The sequence below is a fragment of the Sorex araneus genome, chromosome 3 (assembly GCF_027595985.1).
Source record: "Sorex araneus isolate mSorAra2 chromosome 3, mSorAra2.pri, whole genome shotgun sequence".
Classification (NCBI taxonomy): Eukaryota; Metazoa; Chordata; class Mammalia; order Eulipotyphla; family Soricidae; genus Sorex; species Sorex araneus.
This window is the reverse complement of record NC_073304.1, coordinates 24,559,697-24,577,824: the sequence shown is the minus strand read 5'-3', so window position 1 is coordinate 24,577,824 and position 18,128 is coordinate 24,559,697. Positions and strand designations below refer to the sequence as shown.

Sequence of the window (18,128 nt, the reverse complement as noted above, 5' to 3'; positions counted from 1 at the left end):
GCTCCGCCCCGCCCCAGCTCGCCCCGCCCCTCTCCGGGACCGCCCCGCCCCTCAAGGCTCGCCCCGCCCCTCCCCGGGATCACCCCGCCCCACCTCTGGACGTCCCGCCCCGCCCCGTCCTGGGATAGCCCCGCCCCTCCCCGGCGTCGCCCCGCCCGGCTGCCCTTCGCTCCGCCCCGCCCCTCACCGGGATCGACCCGCCCCAGACACGCCCCCCCGCCCGCCTCACGTGGCCAGCGCGGTGCTTCAAGACAACTTTATTGCGATCTCGGGTCTTGGCCGGCGCCGGGAGCGGGGACGCCGGTTCCCTTGGCAACCGGCCGGGCCTACCTAGCTCCCCGCCTTAGTCCGAGCGTCTCCCTGAGGCACTGTAGCAGGAGCCAAAGGCTACAGTTTATCCCCCGCTGCTGCTTCACCGAACGCCCCGTGCCCCGCGTCCACCACGTGGCCCCCAGTTTTCTCAGCTGTCGAAGCGGGACTTCCCTCTAAGGCCTCTGCAGGCCTCACTGCCCTCATGCCAGTCCTGAGAGGAAGGCAGCCCGCGCATCCCCGGGTGTTCTCACTTTTTGTCTCTAATGCCACATGCACGCACACACACACACACACACACACACACACACACACACACACACACTCAGTTTCTAGGTCCCAAGTTGAGTCCACAACTTGCTTCTGCACGTTAAGATTTCATCACCTTTCCCATCCTATGGGATGGGAAGAGCGAGTTCTCGTCGGCAGGGGAGAGAGGAAGGCCTCAAGGGTCAGCTCCGCATCCCTTCTGGCTGGAGAAGCCCTGGGCAGAGAGTCCCCTCCCACCCCTCACCCTCAGCCAGCCCCCAAACTGCACGGCAAGAAGGAAGGACTACAGAATACTCTGTTTCAGTACCCAGTGTCTGAGCTGTGCAGTTTCCAATTTGTGGCTGGAGCCTCGGCGGTTCCTGGAAGCCCTCCGGGGAGTCACCAGACCCAGGACCAGCTGGATACATCATAACACTGCAAGCCTGCAAGGAGGAAGGAGGGAGTCAGTGGGGGGTGCTGTCCTTTCAGCTCTAGAAGGAGGCAGTGAGAGCTTGAAATGAAGCACCTGCTAAGCTGACGGTCGGGAAGCCTCTAAGAAACCCCAAACATTAGTTCTACCTAAGGACCCCCAGAGCCAGACCCACTCCTTTGACACGGCTTAAATTAACCTTCCTTGCACGATCCTTCCACTTTGTCCCAAGTTACCCAGAAGTCCAAGTTCCAACTACTAAATTGAACTTATCTAGAAACTATGCTTACCAAGTTTTTGAACTGATGACTACCAAGTTTTTGAACTGATGACTCCCTTTCCACTGGAGAAATGTCTTCAAAAGATAGTCCTGCACCCTCTTCCCAGAGTTCTGACTTAAGAGTCTGAGATGGGGCTCTTGGATATTCACCAGGCCTTTCTGGGGTCCAGCTCAGAACTCTGCTGAAGGTCAGCCTCAGTTTGGGCTGTTTGGGTCACAAAGGTTGGGCAAAATATGGCAGCCACTAATGTCTTGTCCTTTCAGATACCTGAGACAAGTTCACCAAGATTGCCTGGTCACCCTCTTTTCTGTTTCCTCATCAACCAGGTTGGGAAGTAATGAGCAACACTGAGGGTGAGCTGAGTTCCTGGCTCTGCAATCTCCTTACCACTGGATCTATCAAGATAACCTGGTCTTGGTTTCCTCAGAGTGCCTGACCCAAGCTTCACCGTTTACTCTTATTTTTTTTTAGAACCAAGACTACTCTGGGAGGGGCTAGAGTTATAGCACAGTGGGTAGGGCATTTGTCTTGCACGCGGCCAACCCAGGTTCGATTCCCAGCATCCTATATGGTCCCCTGAGTACCGCTAGGGGTAATTCCTGAGTGCAGAGCCAGGAGTAAGCCCTGTGCATCGCCGGGTGTGACCTGAAAAGCAAAAAAAAAAAAAAAACCTACTCTGGGATGTTCCTAATGGATGGTCTTCCTCCACCATCCCTGGCTGAAAGGGTCTTCTCCAAGCTTACTACTGTGTGCTAAAGAAGTCGTAGCTACAGAATCCAAGGGGTTGGGGGGAGAGTTGGCCAGAAGTAGTACACCTCAGACTTCCCCAAAGGAAAATTACAAGTATCATCTGCAACCTCCTCACGCCAGAACTCTTCCAAGAAGAGACTGTATAGGTGTCTCAATTTATCCCAGCTGTTGATAACAAACACAGGCAATGGGAAACATGTGGGTCTACTATCCGGGAGAACAGGCAGAAGGTTTTTCAATACTTTGAGAAGCTCAAAATGCTCTCTCGATCTCTTTTTATATATACATAAATTTATTTATTGAATCACCGTGACAGCAGTTACAAAACTTTTGGGTTTAAGTCTCGGTCATACAATGTTGAAACACCCATCCCTTCACCAGTGCACATTTTCCACCACCAAAAACCCCAGTATACCCCCCCCATCCCACACCTTCCCCCTACCTGTGTGGCAAATGATGTCCACATTACTCTCTCTCTACTTTGATTACATTCAATATTTCGACACCAGACCCACCATTATTATTTGAGATTCCAAATGCTCTCTTAAGGAAAATTTCCTGTGTGTAGAAAATGTGATCCCTTGAAGATTCAGATTTGATTTATACCAACAGATATGTATGGAAGTTTGACAGTGTGTCTTCGTCCTGTTGGCTGAACACATCAGTTTCCAGGCTATTGGCATGCCTCCTGCAGGACTGAAGAGGCAACTGACCAAGGCTAGAACAGCGCTGCCCAAGGGAAATAAATTGTGAACTACTTAAGTCATTTCCTTGTTTTCTAGTAGCCACACACCAAAAAGTATTTAAAAGGAGGTTAAATTTAATAATGCTTTGGCCCCACAGAAACAAGAATTTTTATATGTTAACATGTCACTAATGTTTAGAAGGTCATCTGTGTGTCTATCTCTGAAATCCTGTGTGTGTGTTACACAGAAAATACATCTCAATTCAAAGCTTCAGGGACTCAAGAGCTACGAGGGGTTGGTGGCTCTTGTACTGAATGCGTATGTCTGGAAAACACAGTCTCTCCGATGGGATACGCTGAGAGAGTTTCTGTCTTCAACCTTCATGATCACCTGAGCTGCCTGCACATCTTATAACTTGGTTCTTTTAAGTTTAATCTTTCCTATGGGATGTTCAGGGTTCCTGATTGAATAGTGTCAATACATGTCCACTGGTCTGAGTTGATTCTTTTCATTTGTTCACTGATTCACACTTTGTTTTCTTTTTTTTCTTTTTTTTTCTTTTTGGGTCACACCCAACGATGCTCAGGGGTCACTCCTGGCTCTGCACTCAGGAATTACCCCTGGCCGTGCTCAGGGGACCATATGGGATGCTGGGAATCGCCAGGTCGGCCATGTGCAAGGCAAACGCCCTACCCGCTGTGCTATCACTCCAGCCCAATTCACACTTTCATGTGTGAGGTTTATCATGCTTTCATCAGTGTTTACCTGTCCTCACCCTTTTTTTTTTTTGGCCCCCTGTGATTGTGGAAGACTGTGGCCCTGGACTTACAGACTTCCCCTCTTCAAGTTCCCTCTGCTCTTACTATGTGCCAAAGCCCACCACACCCTCATTGTCACCACCTATTGATTCCATTTCACCATACTTCACACACACACACATTTACACACTTTCATTAGAGTCATTACTAGGTACCTCCCTGGCATCTCATATAGTCTTCTGTACATGGTCAAGAGTAACTCCTGAGTTCAGAGTCAGGAGTAACCCCTGAGCATCACCAGGTATAATCCGAAAAGTCAAAAATAAATAGATAAATAAATAAATAATAAAAACTATAGCCTCTGTCTTCTTTCTTTGGTTGTTCTTCCTAAATCTCTCTTCATGATGTGGTTTCTGCCAACTTTCCTTGATTCTTTTTCTCACTGTTCTTTTCTATGGAGACCTTAGACCTTCGGTAGCCATTTAATGGCTAATAAATACAACGACAAACTGACAAACTTTTTCTTCAAGGAGGGAATACTTTTTACTTTATCATGAGTCTAGCAATGGCTCAAATTTATCATTGTAGGGGCTAGAGCAATAGCACAGCGGGTAGGGCATTTGCCTTAACGAGGCCAACCCGGGTTCGATTCCCAACATCCCATATGTTCCCCTGAACACCACCAGAAGTAATTCCTGAGTGTGTGAGCCAGGAGTAATCCCTGTGCATCACCTGGTGTGACCCAAATTTTTTTTTAAATATTTTTAAAAATATGGGGCTGGAGTGATAGCATAGCAGGTGGGGCGTTTGCCTTGCACGCGGCCAACCCGGGTTCAAATCCCAGCATCCCATATGGTCCCCTGAGCACCGCCAGTAATAATTCCTGAGTGCAGAGCCAGGAGTAACCCCTGTGCATTGCTGAGTGTGGCCCAAAAACCAAAAAAAAAAAAAAAAAAGAAAGAAAGGTGCCTCCAAAACCTGGCCTCCCAGGACAGAGTATCAGACGACCCCCAAATCAGGGACAATTTCCAAAATACCTGACCAGCACTTTTTATGAAGATGGAAGACAAAGATGGACTTAGGAAATGACACCAGTTAGGAGAAAGCAAGAGGCAGAAAAGCAAGGCCATGTGGGTGCTGCGGGGACCTAAGAGCAAACCCCGTTCAACACAAGCATACAGCAGCCCCAGCGCAGTTCACAGCTTCCTGCTGCTGATCACATCTTAGCTCTGAGCAGTTTTCTAAGACAGTGCAAGGCGTCAGCATAGGAGGGGAAGCAGAGCAATGAGCATACAGGAAATGTTACTGTTTGGGCAACTCTTCTGTCTGCATAAACTTATTTCAATATTAAAATGTTAGGGACAGGGATGAAACTCAGCAGTAAGGTACACACATCGCATGTCTGAGACCTAGGGTTTGATAGACAGCACACAAAGAAAAAAATTTACTTAAAAAAAATAGGGCCGGAGTGATAGTACAGTGGATAGGGTGTTTGCTATGCATGTGGCCGACCTGAGTTCATTCCCTGGCATCCCATATGGTCCCCCCAAGCACCACCAGAAGTAATTCCTGAGTGGAAAACCAGGAGTAACCCATGAACATCGCTGGGTGTGACCCAAAAAGAAAAAAATTAAAAGATAGGTACTGGCCAGATTAATAACACAGGGGCAAGTGTTCACCTTGCACATGGCTGACCCCAATTCTATCCCTGGTACCCCAAGGGGCTCCCAGAACAGTGCCAGGAGTAATCCCTGAGCACAGAACCAGGGGGTAAGTCCTGAATACTGATGGGTGTGGCCCCCAAACAGCACTGTCTGTCTGTCGCACTGTTGTCCCACGTTGCTCATCGATTTGCTCGAGCAGGCACCAGTAACGTCTCCATTGTGAGACTTGTTGTTACTGTTTTTGGCATATCGAATACACCACAGGTAAATTGCCAGGCTCTGCCGTGCGGGCGGGATACTCTCGGTAGCTTGCCAGGCTCTCTGAGAGGGGAGGAGGAATCGAACCTGGGTCAGCCACGTGCAAGGCAAGCGCCCTACCCGCTGTGCTATCACTCCAGTCCAAACAGAGTGGACTGTTTGGTGGCCCCCAAACAGAGCTAAACAAAATAGATAACCTTAAGTGATAGAGTTTTCAAATAAAAATATAGAGGGCATGGGGTCATAGAGATAGTACAATGGGTTAGGAGCTTGCCTTGCACATGGTCACTGGGTTTGATCCTGGCACTGCATGTGGTCCCGAGCCCTGCCAGTAGTGTTTCCTGAGCACAGAGCCAGACAGGAATAATCTCTGAGCACTGCCTGGTGGAGCTAAAATAATGATTTAGAGGGACTCAATTGTTTATATGCTTAGGAGTTCTGCCAAAAGTATTTTCCCAGGATCTCCCTAAACCTAAGGACGGCCTGGTTTATGAACCAGACTTATATTAACCAGCTAATATTGCACATTCCTTGAAAGGGATATCTGACTCCTGTTTTACTCCTGGCTACATTCCCAACCCATCTTAGTGTCTTATGAGTTGTAGAGGCTGTGTTTGTCAACACGAGTGCTGAAAGGGACGAGCAGCATTTCTGACTTACATTATTTCCTTTGAATCAAGATTCTAACTATGTTCTCCCTATATACATTCCTAGATCCCCATCCTTCTTCTGTGGGCCACAGAATGTTCATGTCCCAAAGCCCTTCAGACACTGACCTGACAGTTGATGTGCCGAAAGCTTATCAAGAAGGAATAAACACGCCTCCAGATTCCCTTGACAGTAAATTGCAAGTGAACTTCAACTTCGAGACATGTGAAAATAGCCCAGCGGGGGAACGGTGGTTGAGTGGTTCCAAGTTAGGCCGCGCGGTAGTTTGAAACGAACAATGCTTTGGCCGCAACAAGTTGTAGAGATAGAGCATATGTTTGTCGTGCTTTGCTTTTGATCTTCTGCTCCAAGGTTGAGGATATTCTCCCAAAAGGACAAGAAAAAAGAAAGAAGAACTGGGTAGGGGGAAAATGAGTTCACCCATCACTGACATACTTTGTACCCGAAGCACAAACACCTTGAGAGAAGAACATGGTGATGGTTCTTCACAATCACCTGATTAGAGGGCTTGGGTGTGGTCCGGCCTCCGAGGGAAATACAACAAGCACTGAGAGGCCCCCCCACAACACCTGAGCACTCACAGCCAAGCCTGGGCTTGGCCTCAGTGAACATAGGAGAAAAGATGACTGCCAGAGCCACCAAGAGGGTGTTGCCAAGTCCGCTCAGGTGGATCACAATGACTGCATGAGGTCATGGAATGTTGAAGATGAAATGAAAGTGACTCCTAAGTCACAAAGTCGCGGGCTGGTGGGCATCCTTTTGACAGGGCTCCCAAGAATACACCTCTGTGTCACGGCCCTCCATGAGCCCGGGAAGTAGCGACCTCTCCCAGGCACAGTTGGGGTCAAATCCACGCTCGCCCAGTTCCCACCAAAGCCTACTCTCTCCAGGGCTTGCTGGAATGTAAGGCTAGCTACAGCCTGCCCACCCCGGGATTTGTCTGTGTGAGGGCAGGGTGCGCCAAACATAAGACGGGTGAATAGGCAAGTGTACTTCTTAAGGAAACAGCAAAAAAAAGGTGGCAAGAAGCTGGCATCAACCCCTGAGAAGGCCCTGGCACCATGGACAGTAACGAATCTCTTGAGTCTGTTACAAAAGGTGAAAAGGCATCTCATTTCTCACCACTCAGGCCCTCTGCCTCAGTCTGACACCCAGCAGTCACATCACTCCCAAAGCCCCCTGGCCTCCTTACCTCGGACCCTCTAGAAGTAGGAGGCTGTGTTACACTGACCCAACCTCAGAGCTGGCCTGCACAACCAAAGTGGAGATGGTTCAGTGCAAAACTGGTGCAGAACTGGCCTATGCTAGCTCTAGATGTCTTTAATTTCTATTTTGTGAGCTGGTTGATACCATGTTAGTGGTTTGAAACCAGCTGGGTTGAGAATATTTACAACCCAGAAATTGGCTAGCATTACAATTCAGGTTTGGCTAGGTTTCTGGAGAGCCTATTCCATGTTTCCCAGCATCCCACCGCTTGGGTGGAATTGTAAAATATTTTGGTGAAATGTAAACTCAACGTCTTCATGCTTTGATCAGGCTCAGCTGCTGGAAGTCCTCTGAGTGCCTGTCTACTGCTACTTTCACCCCTGCTCATATGGACCTTGTCTTCCAGACTGGGAAATAAATGTGGGGAGGAGGATCTAGGACGAGACTAAGAAAGAAGCAGACTCATGTGGACACAGTGGGAATTCTACTATCTTAGGAGCTGGGAGGTAAAAACTCGGGACCTGTAGCCAAAGGCTCAGCCCACCCAAAGAGCAAGTTGGCTGTGTTCTAACCGGGCGCCAGGTGGTGGGGTGAGTCTACCCCAAACCAGGATGTCCTGCTGATATGGGCAGACTAGCTCTGGACCTTTGGATGAGGTTCTGGGGAGCACGGGACTGAACTCAGATCAACCCAGCACTGGACCCAGAGGCAGAAAAATTATGTCTAGCATGTGCAGGGACTGGTTCGGGAAGGAAGCTAAGAACATGGATATTTATTCATAGCCATTCGTTCTGATCCAAGGGAAATTTTTGTGGGGCTGAAGAGACGTTCAATGGGTAGGGGTCTTGCTTTGCATGCAGCTGACTGGGGTTTGACCACCGGCACTCAGTATGTTCCCCCCAGTCCTACCAGGAGTGATTCCTGAGCACAGAGCCACGAGTAAGCCCTCAGTACTGCCATGTGCAGCTTAAAAACAACACCCAATGCCCCCCCTCAAAAAAAATAAGGTAAATGTTCACAAGTCCTTCCTTTTCATGCTTATTGACAAATATTGGATTGGGAAGAAGAGGAGCTAGAGCCAATTCTCAGCAGCAGGGCTCTCCCTCCAGTACCAGAGTCTGCTCTGACTGGCCATCTGCCCATGTCATCCGCCTTGCTCCTGGACACACCTTCCCCACCCCAACATCCTCTGTGCCAGCCAATAAGGAAATCGGAGTATCTGCACACATCCTGTCTCCAGAAGAACAGTAGAACCTGAATTCCTTTAAGCCAGTAGAAAGGAAAAGGGTAGTAAGCAGGGGCAGGGTGGGGGAGGGGGCTGGAGAGATAGGACATCAGGTAAGCCGCCTCATCCGGGCTTCCATCCCCAGCATCCCATATAGACCTCTGAGCACTGCCAGGAGTAATTCCTGAATGCAAGGCCAGGAGTAACTCCTGAACATCTCTGGTGTGGTCCAAAAAGCAAAAAGCAAAAAGCAAAAAGGAAGGGTGGAGTAAGCAAGACTCTCTCTCTCTCTCTCTCTCTCTCTCTCTCTCTCTCTCTCTCTCTCTCTCTCTCTCTCTCAGACAGGCTCCAAATACAGTACAGGGAGTATTGGGTGGGGGAAAAGGGGAACGAAGGGTCCAGCACTAGATCCCAGTGCCTATTCACCAGGGAGAGGGCCTTGGAGAACAGAGTACACACACACACACACACACACACACACACACACAGAGTCTGGACACAGCAGCAGATCTCTCCTTGAGAGATGGAGGCTGCAGCCAGGATTCGGGGTGCAGAAGAAAAGAGCAGGGACAGAAAGCATGGGGGGAGGGAGCGGCCTCCCTGGGAGGGGCCAGCGGGGTCAGCCGTCAGAAAGATGACTCCTTGCTTGCAGAGGACACCGAATCCTTGCCGAGGCCACCGAGCAGCGATGAGACCCTGTACTGCGAGGCCGACGCCTCCACGGTGGTCGTGGAGAAGGACAAGACGGCTCAGGAGAATCCAGAAACAGACCTGGAGGTGGAAGGTGGGCAGGGCAGCCGGGGCGTGGGCACCCTCTGCAGAGAAGGGAGCAGAAGCCCCGTGTGCCGCGGGGGCCCCCTCGGGCCCGGCCTGCTGGCCAGCCCAGCTGTGCTCCCCGAGCCTGCCCGCTTCCTCATGGGCCGAGGAAAAACTATAGGGAGGATATTATGGCAGGTGAGGCGCCTGCCTTGCCTGGGATCGACCTGGGTTCCGTCCCTGCCACCCCTTCTGTCCCACCGGGGGAGCGCCAGTGGGTGTGGCCCGAAAGGGAAAGAAGAGGGAATTGTAGGGGGAAACAGGGGTGTTTGCTTCTCTGAGTGCGGCCCCAGGCGGCTTCTCGGGTGGACTTTGTGTAGGCCCTGGGGCGTCTGCTTTATTACACCATGTCTTCCAGAGGAGAAAGGCAGGCTTTGGGGTGGGGGCTGTTGAGCTGCCACAGCCGACAGGGAACTAGCGGGCATGCTGATCCCCCGCCCGACCCCCTGCCCTCTGCCCCGCCTTCTGTATTCTATATTCCAGGGGCCCATCTCGAACCCTGAGTACTTTCCCTGCTCAGGCAACTGTTCTTGCAACCCCATTTTTCAGGTTTTCCAGGTGTTCCCAGGACTGGAGGAAGCGGCTGAGGGGGACGGGGAGGTGGGGGGGGGGCGAGTATCTGGTTATTGTAAGCAGCAGGTGCCCCTCCCTCCCACATCCCCCCAGGAGGGAAGGACCCAGAAGAACAAAGGAAGGGCCCAGGGGCTGGCTCAGTGGCTATAGCATGTCTTGCGAGCGTGAGACCCTGAGTTTGGTCTTCGGTGGCCCCCCATGTGCAAAGACTGTGGTCCAGGGGCGGCCATGGAGCGTGTAGGTCCCGGCACACAGCAGACGTGTGCAAGCACCACCAGTAGAGAAGCGTGCAGGCCGTGGTGAGCGTTGGCACGAGAGACAGCCGCACGCTAGCTGAGAGGAAGGTCCGGGTGAGCTCCACGGCGACGCCAGGAGAGCACTGCAGCGGGATGTGAGAGCACTGCACGAAGCCCGTAACCGCAACGAAAGGGAAGGCGGGAGGAGGAGGGGGCTGATCCCACCTGACGGCCAGGCCTGCTGCCCAAGTGGACACCAGCCCAGTGGCGATTTCACGTGGTGCCTGCGGCTGGGAGGCAGAGAGGCAGGAAGCTGTACTGTCCACTGGGCTCCTCTGCGCCCTCGGTGCATAAACGCTCCCAGCAAGGTCAGCACCCAACTTCCCTCTCCACACGGAGACATGACTCTCTCTGTCTCTGTCTCTGTGTGTGTGTGTGTGTGTCTCTCTCTCTCTCTCTCTCTCTCTCTCTCTCTCTCTCTCTCTCTCTCTCACACACACACACACACACACACACACACACCAGCTCCATCAAGTCAGCAGCCAACTTCCCTTTCCACACAGAGACATGACTCTCTCTCTCTCTCTGTCTCTCTGTCTCTGTCCCTCTGTCTCTCTCTCTCTGTCTCTGTCTCTCTCACATGAACACACTAGCTCCAATCAAGGTCAGCATCCAACTTCCCTCTCCACATGGACACATGACTCTCTCTCTGTCTCTGTCTCTGTCTCTCTGTGTGTGTCTCTCTCTTTCTTTCTCGCTCTCTCTCTCTTTCATACACACACACACACACACACACATACCCCAGCTCCCATCAACATCCAATGCTACTCTCCACATGAATGCCCTGCCTCTATATCTGTCTGTCTGTCTGTCTGTCTCTCTGTTTCTATTTCTCTGTTCCGCCCACCTTCCCCGAAACCACACACACACACACACATACACACACACACACACACACCACGCACGCATGCACGCACGCACGCACGTACTCACAGATTCGAGCTCTCTTTCTAACTTCACCCCCAGGTCACCGCTCACGTTGATTTCACCGGTGAATTTTTTCCCCCCAAGAGGGCCTGGAGACAGAGAACAGTCTCCCCCGTTGCTCCCTGCCCCCCGCCTCCCAGTGCTGATGCGGCTTTGGCAAGCTGTGTTGCGATGAAAAACTCAGTGTATAGGGCCAGAAAACGTCCTCAGCAGAGCTGGAGCCGGAGTCCAAGCATGGCAGAGCCTGGGCGACCGTGAGCCCCGCCTGACTGGCTCTGGCTCTGGCCGGCCGGTGCTGGGGCAGGATCGCAGGTCTGGGTTCCTGCTCCTGGCACTGGGACTGAGAGGCCGGAAGGGGGCTGGCGGGGCTCCGGGAGGGACTAGGAAACCAGCCCCATGGGAACTGCCAGCTGCTGGGGAGAGGAGGGAGGTCATCGTGTGCCAGCCGGTGCCTCAGTTTCTGCCCACACAGGCTGCGGTCTAGGCGTACGAGCTGTGGACCTGGGGAAACCGGTTCACCCCCTCCACTACCCGCAGTGCCCTCCCCCACGGAGCTGCCACGGTCTGCCCCCCGGCGCGGGCTGGCTCCAGGGCCTGGCAGCGGAAGAGAGACAAACGCAGGCACAGAGCTCAGGCAGCCTCAGGAATCCCTGCCATGCCGTGCCCAGAGTGGATAGAGAGACAGCCCAGCCAGACAGCACCGGGCCCTCTACCCACGGCCAGCCAGCCAGGACAGTCGAGAGTCTGGGCATTAAGGCCCCAAGGCAGGGCTGGAGGGATAGTATAGTGGTTAGGGTGTTTGCCTTGCACACAGACACCCTGGGTTTGATCCCCATATGGTCTCCTGAGCACTGCAGGGAGTGGCCCCTGAGAGCAGAGCGCAGAGTAAGCCCTGAGCGCCACCAAGTGTGGCTCCCAAAGCCAAAACTAAGCAAATAAAAGGCCGCAAAAGGTGGGCCTGGGGAGACGAATGCCCCCACCCTAGCTGGCGCCCCTGAGAGCCGCTGTGTGGGGCAGGGCGGCTTTGTGGTTGACAGAGTAGGGGCCAGTCTTTGCTGCCAGTGGTGTGCAGATTGCGGGAGGGAGGCCCAGCAAATGCGGGTCTCTGCTGCTCGCCGAGACTCGGGGGCCAGCCCTGGGAGCAGCCAGCTTCCTTCCCCTTAGTGCTCCTCTCACTCCTTCAAGTAAGGATCTCGGGCCCAACACTTGGGGGTGGGGGCCGCCCTTGGGGAACACTGGAGCCCCGTAAACCACTGCCATGATGCTCAGTCTGGTGGTTCGGGGCACCGGGGACGCTCCTGGTAGTGTTGGCGGGGAGTGGGGGGGTGGGAGGAGACTGTGCAGCGCTAAGGATCGAGCTTGGGGCCTTGCACACACCAGGCAGAGCCCTGTTCCCAGTCCTGCCAACGTTTCGGGAACAGGATCTGCAACAAAGACGCGCACCCCCATGAGTGGGCCTGTCCGTTGTGTGGCCGACCTCTCCGAGCCGCACTGGGCGGGCTTTTCAGGTTTTGTTTGCTTGTTTGTGGGGTCACACCCAGCTATGCTCAGGACTTAACTCCTGGCCCTGCACTCAGGGATGACTCCTGGGGGTACTCGGGGGAACCGTATGGAATGCGAGAATTGAACCCAGGTTGGCTGCATGCATGCAAGGCAAGCACCCTCCCTACGGTACTATTGACCCAGTCCCGTGGGCCTTTCATTCCTGATGGCCAGGGGCGGGATGCAGCCAAGCGGGGGCCTTCTTGCTGCTTCTCCCTGGAAAAGTCCCAACCTAAAATCATCTCAAGAGAGAGTTAGGGGGGCTGGAGCGATAGCACAGTGGGTAGGGCATTTGCCTTGCACGCGGCCGACCCGGGTTCGAATCCCAGCATCCCATATGGTCCCCTGAGCACCGCCAGGAGTAATTCCTGAGTGTAGAACCGGAGTAACCCCTGTGCATCGCCAGGTGTGACCCAAAAAGCAAAAAAAAAGAGAGTTAGGGGGGCTGGAGCGATAGCACACCAGGTAGGGCATTTGCCTTGCACGTTTGATTCCCAGCATCCCATATGGTCCCCTGAGCACCACCACCAGGATCAATTACTGAGTACAGAACCAAAAGTGACCTCTGAGCATCACTGGCTGTGACCAAAAGAAAAAGAAACAAAAAAAGAGATAGTGTTAGGGTCCCCCTTCCCACCACTGGCTGACTTCCTGCCCTCTCTACAGCACACACTCCCAAAAGACAGATTCTGAGGTGGGGGGGAGGGAGGCTCACCAGTCAGAGGGCGGAGGGGAGGAGGGCCAGGGTAGGACCCCCACATCTTCCCATCGCGTCTTTCCCCACAGACACGGAGAAATTCTTCACCACTGGGCAGAAGGAGCTGTACCTGGAGGCCTGCAAGCTGGTGGGCGTCGTGCCCGTCTCCCGCTTCCTTCGCACCATGGACGAGACCGTGGTGAACCTCAACCACCATGGGCTGGGGCCCAAGGGGATCAAGGCCATCGCCATCACCCTGGTGGTGAGCATGGGGCTGGGGTGGAGGGTAGGAGAGCTCTCCGCACTCCAGAGAATCTTGAGCTGCAACTGGATGCTCACCCCACTCACCCTGTCCTCGGTTCTGGTTGGCCGCTCCATGGGGTTCCCCAGCAGCCAGGGGACCCCAACCAGCTCCTGGGAAGGAGGTTGCTGGGGCCCAGGCCTCGGGCGTCTGAGCACTTTTCCCGTGGGCAGGTCTGGGCACTCATGTGAGGACCAGGTCAGCATGGCAACTGGGTTCCACTGCCAAGCTGACCTCTGCCTTGAATGGGGGAGGGGGGTCCTGCTGGACTGTTCTGCTCAGGGTCTGCTTTTGCAGGGTGGGCCGTGTTTTCTTACAGAAGAATGCACTGTCATTCTGTCTCCCTGTCTATTTCTCCTCTCTCTTTCTTCCTTTCGGTTCTGGGGACCAGATGCGGTAGTGCTCGGGATCACTTTTGGCAGAGCTTGAGGGGACCATATATGGTGCCAGGGATTGAACTAGGGTCTGCCACGTGCAAGGCGAGCCTTATACTATCTCTGTCTGTCTGTCTGTCTGTCTGTCTGTCTCTCTCTCTCTCTCTCTCTCTCTCTCTCTCTCTCTCTCTCTCTCTCTCTCACACACACACACCACACACACACACACCACACATGCACACACAGCTTGGCATAAGTGAACCCTGGACTTCACCTTTGAGTTCATCACCACTTCACATAACTACAATCAATTAATTGCATATGAAACAAACTTCCTTCATAGGAAAAAAAAAAAAGCCCACACTATTCCAAACCCAACCAGGCCTGCCCCACACCACAGCCCATTCACTTGGGGACTGTCACAAACCAGTTCAGCATCAAAGGGGAAAAACACTCACTGATTCATGGATGCAGGACAACCTTTGCATTGAGCCCGGGCCCATTCCAAAGTCACCTGCTGGCCAGGTGAGGCTTTGCTGCCTTCGGGGGTGTAGGGGAAGGAGGGACCAAGCCGTCTCGACGAGTGTGGACAGCAGGAAGGCTGATTCATGAGGTGTTAGGACTGGAGCGATAGCACAGCGGGGGTAGGGCATTTGACCCGGGTTCGATTCTTCCATCCCTCTCGGAGAGCCCAGTAAGCTACCGGAGAGTATCCTGCCCGCATGGCAGAGCCTGGCAAGCTACCTGTGGCGTATTCAATATGCCAAAAACAGTAACAACAAACCTCACAATGGAGACGTTACTGGTGCCCCGCTCCAGCAAATCAATGAACAATAGGACCGGAAGACAGTGCTACAGTGCTACGGGACAGTGCTACAGTGTTACGGGAGTGCACGTTACCTCAGGAGTGTGGTGGGGAAAAGGTGGATCATGATGAGGCTCTCTCAGGGCTGGCCCCCTCGATCCTTAGCAGCAGCGGTGGCTGGGCTGGGGGGCTCTGTCCCGGGTTTCTCCGGAGCTCCCTCTCCCTGCACGCTGAGCTGACGTGCCTCTAGGCTGGGCATGCGCGTCTCCGCTCTGCTCTTTCGCTTTGCACGTGTGGCGGTTCCCTGGCGGCTCAGGTGCTCCCTGACAGGAGGGATCATATTTCATGCCTGGGGAGTCTCTCCACACCGCCTAGCCCACGCCCTGTTCTGGCAGGGCGCAGCCCCCTGGGAGCTGGGCTGTTCTCTGCTCACCCCGTTTTGCCAACGGTCCACACAGAAGGGGACACAGACCCTTGCCCCTGAGAGTGAGCGTGGGTGGAATTGGTCATGGGGCTCTTAAGGAGTCCCCAGGAAGGCGGGGGGGGGGGGGGGGGGCGGGGTATGTCACTCCCTGTTGCCGGCTCTGCTGATGTAACAGCAGGGAGACCAACTGGGCCACGTCACCAGCCTCTGAGCATGACTGAAAGGTGCCCACTTTTGGGTCATGTCATGAACAGCGGGGTGGGGAGGTGGCTAGGGGGGGACCACACAGCACTGGCTTGAGCCAATGCTCATTCTCCCTCGTTCCTGTCCTACCAACGGCTTCCCTGTCTGTCTGACATGCATTGAAAGTGCTCAGAGTGGGGTGGAGAGATATTACAGCAGGTAGGGTGCTTGCCTTGCACGCGGCCGACCCAGGTTCGATCCCAGGCATCCCATAAGTTCCTCCCAAGCCTTCCAGGAGTGATTCCTGAGTGCAGAGCAATAATAAACCCTGAACACTGGTGGGTGTGGCCCAAAACATGAAAGAAAGAAAGAAAGAAAGAAAGAAAGAAAGAAAGAAAGAAAGAAAGAAAGAAGAAAGAAAGAAAGAGAGAAAGAGAGAAAGAAAGAGAAAGAAAGAAAGAGAGAGAGAGAAAGAAAGAAAGAAAGAAAGAAAGAAAGAAAGAAAGAAAGAAAGAAAGAAAGAAAGAAAGAAAGAGAGAAAGAGAGAAAGGAGAAAGAAAGAAAGAAGAAAGAAAAAGAAAGAAAGAAAGAAAGAAAGAAAGAAAGAAAGAAAGAAAGAAAGAAAAGAAAGAAAGAAAGAAAGAAAGAAGAGGAGGGAGGGAGGGAGGGAGGGAGGAAGGAAGGAAGGAAGGAAGGAAGGAAGGAAGGAAGGAAGGAAGGAAGAAGGAAGGAAGGAAGGAAGGAAGGAAGGAAGGAAGGAAGAGAGAGAGTGAGAGAGAGAAAGAGAGAACAGGGGGAATTGTTTCAGTGAGAGCTACCCCACCCCCTAGATCCCAAGTCATTTCCTTGGCCTTCCTCCGGGAGGATACACCCAGGAAGTAGCAGTTTGTCCTACAGGGTCCTTGAGGAGTTAAGTCCAGCCCCTTGCAGCCCTTGAGGAGAAGTCTGGCCAGGAGCTTTCTTCCAAGCCTGGGCTGGGTGACAGACGGCACAGCCAAAGTTTCTTAAAGCCTTGCTTCAATGTCCTCCTTAATTGGGCTAATCTTTGTGTCCTCTTAAAATAATTCAAGTCAACTCAATACCTCCCTGGGCCTCTTACTTTCCTGACTTTAATGTTTTCACATCCCTCTTATAAATCCCGCCCCCAATCCTTTTGGGTAAAGATGCTCACGAGGGGGCCAGAGAGACGGTCCAAGGGTTAGAGTGCTTACCCTGCACACAACCTACCCCAGTGGGAGCCCAGCACTGCGAGCCCTCTGGAACACCGCCAGAGGGCACTCCTGAGCACAGAACCAGGTAGAGCCCTCGAGCACCGCCAAGTGGGACCCCCAACCACCCACCCCACCCCCAACGCACAGACACACAAAGAGCCAGATAAGTGCCAGGTCCGGGTACCTCGGGGTGGGCTGGCTTCTCCCACGCCCACTTCTAGAAGGGCTGTTCTCGGCCATGGGGGGCGGGATGTCCAGGAAAATGCACAGCTTCCGGAAAGGGGCCAGGAGACCAGGAACTGAGGTCACCCACCAGCTGTCTTTCTCCACCCACTCCCCACCACCCCCGCATGGCGGCTGAAGTCGAACACAACTGTGACCACGCTGGAGGTGGCAGACAATTTCATCACGGAGAAGGGCACGAAGTACCTGATGGAGATGCTCCAGGAGAACTACTACCTGCAGGAGCTGGTACCTCCCCCCCCCCACTGCCCTCCCCCACAGCCCCCCCCCATCTCACAGCCCAGCCCACACTAGCCCTCGCAAGCTCCCTGTGGCCCTCAGGGGAACCTGGGAAACCGAGTCTGGCTGGACCTGAGCCGTCCCCTCAGCAGGGCTGAAACTCCCTTCCACAGAGTTGCCTCGAACTGTGTTTATTCAACAAAACAAAGACAGGAGATCATTTCCTGGAGGACGGTGTCTGTGGTAGAGAAAGGTGATAGTTCTACAACCATGCGAATATATTTCTGTACACTTAAAAATGGTAAAGGAAAAGGGAAAGAAAGAGAAAAAAAAAGAAATAAAATAAAAATGGTAAAGGAAGGACCAAAATCATAGAACAGTGGGGAGAGACGCTTGCCTTGCTTGCAGCCGACCTGGGCTCAACGCCTCAGCACCAAATATGGTCACGGAGCACCGCCAGGGGTGATTTCTGAGTGCAGAGCCAGGAGTAACCCCTGAGCATTGCTGGGTGTGTCCCCCCACCAAAAAAAAAAAAAAAAGAAGGAGAAAAGAAAAAAGACCAGGTGAAAGTGGCAAATGCCGTATGTCTATTTTACCACAATTTAAACAATTGAAAGGGGTGCAGGAGAGACAGTGCAGCAGGTAAGGCGCCTTCACACCTGCATGGCCAATCCCCGTTCCATCTCTGCCACCGTATCTGGTCCCCCTGGGCTCCAGGAGGAGTCAGCCCCGAGCAGAGTCAGCAATCAGCCCGAGAACTGCGGGTGTGGCCCTGCAACAAACAAAGGCTGTTGGTATACAGTCTCTCTCCTTGTTGGTATACAGTCTCTCTCCCTACATGAAGGGACTATGTCCGTGTTTTTTTCCCATTTCTTCCTTCCTTCCTTCCATGAGGATTCGTCCATTGGTGAAGAGAACTGGCAGTGACTTTGTCCAAAACTCATTTCAATAGTTTGGTGACAGAGTACCCAAAGAACGCTGTGTTGGGCTAACTCCAATCCCTCTCCTCAGTGCTCCCTGACCCTCCTCCCT

General features: G+C 53.1%; 1 protein-coding gene across 1 annotated transcript in view; it reads left to right on the top strand.

Moving 5' to 3' along the window:
* The first annotated feature begins 7,115 nt into the window (after window positions 1-7,115).
* The window catches only part of LRRC74A (leucine rich repeat containing 74A), a 32,500-nt gene continuing 21,487 nt past the window's right edge, over window positions 7,116-18,128 (top strand). The window contains exons 1-4 of the mRNA XM_055130464.1: window positions 7,116-7,122; window positions 9,138-9,269; window positions 13,426-13,598; window positions 16,998-17,105. Of these exons, the coding sequence (XP_054986439.1) occupies window positions 7,116-7,122; window positions 9,138-9,269; window positions 13,426-13,598; window positions 16,998-17,105 (420 nt within the window). The remainder of the gene's footprint in view (window positions 7,123-9,137; window positions 9,270-13,425; window positions 13,599-16,997; window positions 17,106-18,128) is intronic.